The 9,489-nt window shown below is 41.1% G+C and overlaps 1 protein-coding gene across 1 annotated transcript; it reads left to right on the top strand.

Annotated features, from left to right (window-relative positions):
• Positions 1-1,402: 1,402 nt before the first annotated feature.
• On the top strand, positions 1,403-9,129 carry LOC136709466 (E3 ubiquitin-protein ligase TRIM39-like). Its single transcript, XM_066684717.1, has 7 exons — positions 1,403-1,441; positions 1,584-2,038; positions 4,438-4,533; positions 4,620-4,850; positions 4,951-4,973; positions 5,059-5,177; positions 5,356-9,129. Exons 2-7 carry the CDS (start codon positions 1,637-1,639, stop codon positions 5,895-5,897), a joined length of 1,413 nt encoding a protein of 470 aa, XP_066540814.1. The 5' UTR covers positions 1,403-1,441; positions 1,584-1,636; the 3' UTR covers positions 5,898-9,129.
• The last annotated feature ends 360 nt before the right edge of the window (positions 9,130-9,489 follow it).

Raw genomic sequence — 9,489 nt, 5'->3', positions numbered from 1 at the left:
CACAGGATGCATACACTCTCCATAAACCTGTTTCTGTGAAATTTGCCTGTTTTTGTGAAAAACATGGATGAGCAATGATTTAGTGATATGACTAGTTCATCAGAGAATAATGAGAATATGAGATTTATGTAATAACTTGTATAGATATTTTATCTAAATGTGCTTGGGTACGTGTATTACGGAACAAATCAGGAGCTGACGAAGGAAAATAATTTTTAAATAAAAACTTTCAAGGATTAATGAACCAGGAGCTTTCATCATCTCAACGCTACACCAACTACCTGTCAGCGCCCTCTCCTCACCCGTGTGTTTACAATTTTTAAAATTATGATTCATAAACAATTTAACATCCTGGTTTGATCTTTTCATCTCATTCCAGGTATTCTCCCACATCACAGTTACGTTCAGTTTGAAAGTGTTTTGAAAAGTCTGAATTCTATTCATAGAATTTTGATAAACATCCCCAAAGGATTGTGAACTCTTACTTAGAGGATGTGGAAAAACATACAGCAATGGAATATGTTTAATATAAAGCAGCATGTAAGGTTGAAATTGAAATCTGATTAAGAAGCTACACTCATGTCTCATGTCTGCTCTCCCAGTCCACCAGCTCACCACACAGTAGTGAGTGAAGCAGGGATTTACCTGATGAGAAGAGAAAGAGAAGCACCAGTGAGAGCTAGCTTTCACAGTCCACCATCACACCACACACCAGCGGGGGAGAGGAGGCACTCAGCAGGACAGCAGAGCTCATGAAGTTACACATGGAGGAGAAGAAAAAAGAGTTTAATGCTGGAGGTTTTCAGCAGCGCTTAACCACATATGGAGCAGGAATAGAGCAACATACTCATCTCTTTACATGCTTTTCAACATTCAGAGTCTCTCCACTCTTCAAGTGCCTCCAGATGCCGTTTCTTGTGGCTCAGCCAGTGACCCACAGAGAAAAGCCTGAGCTAATTATCCTTAGTTTCTTTCCCCAATTCCAGAGCCAGGGCTGTCTACAAACAAAAGGATGTGTTTTTCTCTGTGGAGGAGTATATGGACTTTGACATATATGGATTGTGTAGTGGAATCAGCCATCACACAGATCTTTGTGGGTGGTCACTGTCTCTTGGGAAAAGGCAAAACAAACAAAGTGGGGACCAAAATTTTTACAGTGCAGTGAATGAAGGGGTGAGAACAGCACAACACAGCAGGAGTTTAGATTCTTTCCCTGCTCACCTTTACTCCACTGTATATTTACATCAAAATTCCTTGTGTGCTGCTATAATAACAGGACACCTGTTAAAGCCCTGATGAAACTCCTGTGTTTCCTGTTGTGTGTGAGATGAATGTGAGCAGTAGTCAGTGATGATCTTCCTTGTGTAAAGCTCCTCCTACTGAGGAAGTGCTGAGTGTGAGGCGTCTCCCGTCCTGTACAGACAGACTGGACTGTGCTCAGGTGAGTCTAGTTTTATAAAGAGCTTTATGGAGGATTCTGAGGCACATTTTCAGTTCTGAAACTAATTGGTGACTAACTGCAGCTAGAAAGACTCCTGTTTAACCTCAAACTCATCTGAACTCAGAGTGGGTTATTTCCACAGAACTGAAAGTGAAAGAGTGAGAGTTCTGACTGAAGGAACCACAGCTGAAGAAAATGGCTTCCAAACCTTTCTCAGAGGAGGATCTCTCGTGTCCTGTGTGCTGTGATATCTTCAAGGATCCTGTTGTTCTGCTCTGTAGTCACAGTGTGTGTAAAGTCTGTCTGCAGAGGTTCTGGGAAACCAAAGAATCCAGAGAGTGTCCAGTTTGTAGAAAAAGATCTTCACTGAATGATCCTCCTCTAAACCTGGCTTTAAAGAACCTGTGTGAGAGTTATTTACAGGAGAGAAGTCAGAGAGCTGCAGCAGGGTCTGAAACACTCTGCAGTCTGCACAGTGAGAAACTCAAACTCTTCTGTCTGGACGATCTGCAGCCGGTGTGTTTGGTGTGTGAGAAATCCAGAAAACACACCAACCACAAGCTCTGCCCCGTGGATGAAGCTGTTACAGACTGCAAGGTAAACACACTGTGTACATGAATGGATTTGAACATGAAAAGTCAGGTTATTGTTCATAAGAGTGTGTTATTAAACAACACATGAGAGGGAGTGCTATAATGTGAGATATTGAAGCTGGTGCACTGTGGTCATAGCCCTGAGGTGAATATCACTCACCGGAGCCAATGTCTCATGTTACAGCACAAACCCCTAGTGTATTACTGTGATTATTCCACACTTCTGAGGACAGATTATTACTACTTTCTGTTTACTATAAAGAGGTGGTGGTGGTGGGGGGGGGGGGGGGGGTGTCTGATCGCCCTTTTCCACCAACCTGTAACTCACTGGGTTCAAGTTCACACTCCTCATTTTAAGAGGTTCTGAGCATCACAATCAAAATGCACAGGTTTCAGAACCAGAATTATCTGTTCCCACCTGGTACCAAAGAACAGTAGCTACTTGAGCACAAACCATGACAACATCCATCAACGTGTGGAGCTCAAGAAAGAGCACAGAGGAGAGTGAGTGTGTAGCTGTGCTGGGCGGTACACTGGTTCACACTGAAAACCATTTTTATTTTTGTTATGATATGTATGTTTTTTTCATTGCTGCACCACTAAACACCTATGGAACAGAGCGCTAGTGTTAGTGCAGTTGTTGATCGCGGTGAAAAGGACAGGGGAAGTTCTGAACCAGAAGTTGTACCAGACGTTGAAGCAGTAGATAATGACCCAGAAGAACTTTTACAGAAAAAAGGAGCCGTGTCTGTGGTCTGGAGGTGCTTTGGGTTTAAAAGATCAGACGTGGACCAAACAAACACTTACTTACTGCTGTGGAGCTGAAGTATCAGTAGTGGTGTTAATCCTGGGAGTTGTACATTGTTGCTATTTATGATTATTGTTATTATTTATTTGTTTAAATATTGTTATTTAATGAAGATATTTGGGACTTCTTCAGTGCAATACAACCACTGACAAGCCCTGGCTACTTTATATCTAAATACCTCTTATTTGGTTAAAAATGTTGTAAATGAATGAAGGTAAAGTTTATAAAACAACAATAAACTGGTGAGAGGTTGATAACATTAACAGAGTGAAGCTGGTTACAGAAGTTGTGAACATTAGCCTACAGTTTTGAAGTAGTCTGAAAAATGTGTTCAATAAAAGGTTCTACATTTTCACTGTAACTCTCCTGCCACAGGATCCTTCACTAATTTAGTGCCACCCTCTGAAAACTGATGATGACTGTGGGGCCGTACAAACCTGTATTACATGTAAAACTAATGTGGAAATGTTTATTTTGTACAATGTACAATTCTCATGACGGTGGAGTAGGGTGCTCTTAACCACTCTACTGCAGAAATTCCTCTCACAATCAATGAGGTTAACACGTCATGAACAGGGGAAAACACGTCAAATACCGTGACACCGATATAATATTGAATCATACTGTGATATAGAGTTTTGATCATACGCCCAGCGCTAGTGTGCAGGGAACCTTTCTGATTTGGAAACGAGAAAATCACATAGAAATAAAAACAGGGAGTGGCTTTTTTACGTTTCCCCACTGCTCTCTTTCAAAAGCTGAGCAGGAACTCTTTTACTTTGCAGAATGTTGATTAAAAACTATTGTATTTTCCTTCATCTTAAACCTAACAGTAAACAGTGAGAACAGAACTGTGGTGTAATCGCAGTAGGATCATGCTGTAACATAAGATACTGGCGCCGGTGACTGATCTTCAACACTCTGCCTGTGCCCTTGTGTCTACCACTCCCTCTTGTGTTTTATTGCTCACTTCTCTTTATTACTACACCATGAAGTTCATGAGTCCACCTGAAGATCTATTTCTGTGAGAGAGCTGTTATTACAGTGTAGTAGATATAACACAGTGGGGTACATTGTGCTGTTCAGATTATATTCAGATTATTTCCATTTGAAATATGAACCCAAAGCCTGAGGAGTTTAAACAGGAAGAGAGTAAGGGCACATTCTCCTTCACACGCTGTAACCAACAAATACATCTTAGGAATGTTGTGCTTTAGCGGTTCTACCGCTCCAGTTCTGCAGAGACTATGAAGATGGAGTCAGGAGTTTTCTTTACAGTGACTTTCAGTAAATTTACAGCTACTAATATCACACCCTTTTCTGTGGATGATGGCCCTTGTTCTTAAAAGTGACCAATGACTGAACACACTTTTAGAATCAGTGTAAATCAGTGTGGTCAGATATGAGCTCTTATTTACACAGCTCTGATCAATAAGGGCTGATCACTCTGATCAATGAGATTTGATCACAGAATGTCTGTTTAAATCATCTGGAGATAAAATAACACACAGTGAACACTGTCTCACAGCGACTGATTCCTGTTGATGGAGAAATATTAACACAGTCTTTATCCAGTGTGTGTTGATGTGTTTCAGGAGGAACTCAAGTCTGCGCTGAAGCCCCTGCAGGAGAAACTGGATCTGTTTAAAAAGTGTAAACTGAACTGGGATCAGACTGCAGAACATATAAAGGTGAGAATCAAACACTACAGAGATTACGATGGTCAACATCATCACTTCATCAATCCTCTCTCACTCCATCTCCTCCTTGACTCCAGATTCAGGCTCGGCTCACAGAGAGGCAGATTAAGGAGGAGTTTGAGGAGCTCCACCAGTTTCTCCGAGATGAAGAGGCAGCCAGGATCGCTGCACTGAGGGAGGAAGAGGAGCAGAAGAGTCAGAGGATGAAGGAGAAGATCGAGAAGATCAGCAGAGAGATCTCGTCCCTTTCAGACACGGTCAGAGCCGTAGAAGAGCAGATGAGAGCTGAGGACGTCTCCTTCTTACAGGTGAGGACACTTTAGTCAGGGTTTGTCCACAGACGTTATTCTCTATTTCTTTCTGATTAAAATGACCACAGTGACCCACACTGGCCTCATTGTTTTACAGAAGTACAAGTCCACTCTGGAGAGGTGAGTGCTGTGTCTCCTGTCTCTCTCTTTTCTGTGGTTCTGAACTCAAAACCACAGCAGCTCTGACTCCTGAATGTTCTTCCAGAGCTCAGTGCACACTGCAGGATCCAGAGAGGCTTTCAGGAGCACTGCTCCATGTGAGCAACCACCTGAGCAACCTGAAGTTCACCGTCTGGGAGAAGATGCAGGAGATCATCAGCTTTAGTGAGTCTCACTGTGTGTGTGTGTGTGTGTGTGTGTGTTTCATTTCATGTGAATACTGTGTGTGTGTGTATATATGTGTGTGTGTGTGTTTAATTTCATGTAAATACTGTGTGTGTGTGTGTTTAATTTTATGTAAATACTGTGTGTGTGTGTGTGTGTGTGTGTGTTTTATCTCCAGCTCCTGTGACTCTGGACCCCAACACTGCTCATCCTCTTCTCACTGTGTCTGATGATCTGACCAGTGTGAGATTTAGTGAGGAACAGCAGCTCCCTGATCTTCCAGAGAGATTTGATGAATATGGATGTGTCCTGGGCTCTGAGGGGTTAAACTCAGGAACACACTGCTGGGAGGTTGACGTTGGAGACAATACACACTGGATGGTGGGAGTGATGACAGAGTCGGCTCAGAGGAAGGGAGAAATATTCTCCAGGAGTGGAGTGTGGTGGGTGAGGTATATCAGTAGTGAATACTGGGTTCAGTCAACACCACAGACATCTACTGCCCTCTCAGCGTCACAGAAGGTGCAGAGGGTCAGAGTGAAGCTGGACTGGGATGGAGGAAAACTCTCATTCTCTGATCCTCTCACTAACACACACTTACACACTTTCACACACACATTCACTGAGACTCTTTTGCCGTTCTTTCTTGTTCACAGTGAAGAGTCTCCTCTGAAGGTGCTCCCAGTGCAGAGCTCTGTCAGACTGAATCAGTTCAGTTAGAGTCACTTCATTAACCCTCTGAGGTTAATGAAGTATAAAATTGAAATTCCACATAAACACGTATATAACTCTGCGAGCTTTTATCCTAAAAAAAAATACAACATACCTCGGAAACCTTGAAGGGTCTACTTTCCAACTATATATAGGATGAAGCGATATATATATATTTATATTCTTGTGAGAGAAGCATAAACAACAACCAGCACATTTTTGAGGCACAAGCTTTTTTGTTCCGCCCATAGACGCGTTCTGCCATTCATATGTTGACACTATGGTAATTCGGCAGCTGCTAGTGGAGGATCATTGGCTGATAATTTGCATGAAAATGCCCATTCGCTTGTTACAAACACAGAGCACATGTCGCCGAATTGTTTTCGTGGAGCTTCGTCATGTCGCACTCACGGAAGCTGCGGAGGCACTGCGGAGGAGAGCTTTGTTCTGGAAAATGAAGAGGATTTCAGCTAATCTGTCGAAAGCGGGGAGGACAGTGACGAAGAAAGATTTATTTTGAGATGCGGTTTGATCCGAAGGAGGATTTTTGTGATAGGTAAGTGAAATATTTCCTTTCAAATGAAACAAACCCACGCTTCGCGCTCACTGTGTACACTCCGCGAATTCTGGGTAAATTAAAACAAAGAATAAATTAAATAAGTATTACTTTGTATATGAAAGCATAAATGAATGTAAAAAAAAAACCTGCTGTTGTGTAAATGGGACATTCAAGTGTAGCCTGTTGCTAATCTGAGTGCATGCTGAGAGTGCTAAATGGCTGTATATGTTTAACCTAGTGTGGTAATGTAATGTGTAAATGGCCTGTGTGAATGTGATAGTGTCATCCTATGTAGCTTGTTATGCTATGTACTGCTATACATAGGTCATATGTAAGTACTGTATTTGAAATACAAGTAATTATTAGTTGTAGTGACTGTTGGCATGTATAGCTAATCTTTGTAACTGCTCAGTGTCACGGGGAAGTGATGAGTGGAATTTACGGAAGCGGACACACTCGCTACAACACAGACCATTTAATAAAGAGAAAACACAACAAACGAACTTGACAAGAAACACGAAATAGCATGACTAATAAACATAGGGAAGAGCAGGAAACAGGGCAAGCTAGAGATCGAACGAGGAACGAGAAACCAGAAATGAGAAACAGGAAACAAGCTAGAGAAACACAAACTACAATAACACAAACACAAACACAAACGAACTAGAGGGTAAACACGAATGGGGCATGAAAGGAGCAAGAGAGGAGGACGAAAACACAATAAAACTGTCAGGAATCACGGGGCGGACTTTGTGGTGGAATTGGTGAGATTAATGCAGACATGCCCCAGGCAAACCACTGTGCAAACTGCTTGTCTTCTACAGCAAATAAGAGGTACACTGTTACAGTAGCAATTTCTTGATTTGGTTATTTTGGCACTAACAGAGCAATCGCATCAGGGTTCGTTTTAATCACACCAAAACTTACAAGTCTGAACACATCCTAAATTGCATCTTGTAGAATTGCAGAATGACTGATCTGAGGAGAAATAGTAACTGGTTACAAATACAACACTAAACATCAACTATTTATGGCTAACACTTTATTTTGAGTGGTCCTTTGTAGATGATTAATAAACACTCAGACTATCAGTAACAAATCAGTGAAGTAGCATTAGTAAGGCATCTGAATACATTCAGTAAATATCTTATAGCTGTAATGCTGATATATTATTTACACTATGCAGATACTAACCTTACACTTAATCTCAACCCAAAACCTAATCCTAACCCTCACCCTAAAATGAAAAATCAAACTGAGCATTTTATCAACAAACTTTATTTTGACATATAAGTTGATCATCTACTTAATGCATTGAGATGCTTCACTGGTGTTACTTTGTATTACTCTTACTCTGTATATAATGTTTGTACATAAAAAATATGTAAAATTGATTTTAATACATTATGTAAAACATGTTTTTTATCTGAATGATATTACTTTGTGTCAACATCTAATATTTTAAAATGTAAAAGTATGATTCAGAATTCTTGGATATTCATTCAACAGGAACCTTCCTTAAGTCTTTGTCTTGTCAAGTGTCATAAATTGGGTGCAGGAAACATCCAATCAGGAGCAAGAGATGCTCCAATCCTCAATCCCTGAGGACCAATCAGACATTCAAGGTGGGTTTCCTGAAATCTGGTTAAAAACCAGTGGTGTGAAAAAACTCACGCAGAACAGGAAGAAAAAAAAACAAGAAGAAAAGAACTAGAAGAGATGGAGAAGCAAGTTTTTTTCAGTCAGTTCAGTCAGTTAGACTCAGTTAGTGTTCAGGGAGAATTCTCAGTTAAGGAAGAGCCCTCAGTTCAGAGTTCAGCTCTTCATCTCTCTTCAGGCTTCTTCTGAAGCTTTCCAGACTCTCTTATGGCTCCCTCTTAAACAGTCATGGACTCAAGCAGGGACCAAAGAGAGCAAACCCAGAGCAGGGAAAGAAAATGTAGAGAGAGAAGGAAAGAGGAGGGGTTGAATGAAGGAGGAGGGTGAATCTGCTTCCAGTCCGGAAGCTCAGCTAAGAGAGCCCAGAAATTCCAACCTGAAGTGTTATATTTATTTCTAGTAGAAAAGCTATAGTTAAGGAAAGCTATAGTTTAAATCCAGAAAAGCTCAATGCCACGTCCAGAGCATGAAAGAGACCTCAGACCTCTGACCCTCAAAGTGGTGACAAGATCAGGATCAGTGACAAAGAAGAAGGCCACATGCTCCCTCAGAATGATCTTCTGAGCAAAGGCCCAGGAGAGACCTGCATTGACGTGTCTCTCACAAGGAGCAGATCAGTGACGATGGGGAGTCCCCACAGAGACCTTCACAACACCATCAGCTCCAAGGGAGTGGTCTCAGTATCTAAGACCGTGTCTCTGGCCAAATGGGAGAAGAGGAACTGCAATACTACAAGGCCCGTGTCTGCAATGCACCAGAAAGCCCTGCGCGTCAGTGACACACTCCCAGCTATCTCCACTCCATCTCCAGGGATACGTAAGGTCACATGGTTTCATTTCTTTCATTGCTCAGGAGATTGGTGCTGAATGCATTGCTGGATAAACATAGCCTTTCTAGAGTTTAGGGTAATTATCATAGAGAAATTCCCTCATATATTAATCTCCCTGCTCCCTCATGTATCGCTGTAATCCATTTCATTAAATGAATGTATAATCAATATTCATTATTTGATATTACAGTTAATAAACCAGTTGTGTGATAAAACAGTCCTTGGTTATTTGTGTGTGCACTTTTCTTGTACTGAATTATTGCTTTTAGTTCAGATTCAATTCAGAGTCAAGAACCTACAGCGGGTCAATGAGCATCATTCATTAATAATAATTAATTCTAGCTAATTCTGCTGTATAACACGTGAAGATGACCTACTTGTCCAAGCTAAAATTGTACAGGTAAAAACACTACATATTACTTAATGGCTGCCAAACATGGAGCTTATCAAAATTAATTAAATAATTCATTATTCATCAAAAAATAATTAACTATCACTGACTCCGCAACGTGAAGCATAATTATTTTACTACGAGTGTTCACTCATGAGTGTGT

Source organism: Hoplias malabaricus, chromosome 11 (genome assembly GCF_029633855.1).
Source record: "Hoplias malabaricus isolate fHopMal1 chromosome 11, fHopMal1.hap1, whole genome shotgun sequence".
NCBI lineage: Eukaryota > Metazoa > Chordata > Actinopteri > Characiformes > Erythrinidae > Hoplias > Hoplias malabaricus.
This window is presented reverse-complemented; position numbering and strand designations above follow the sequence as displayed.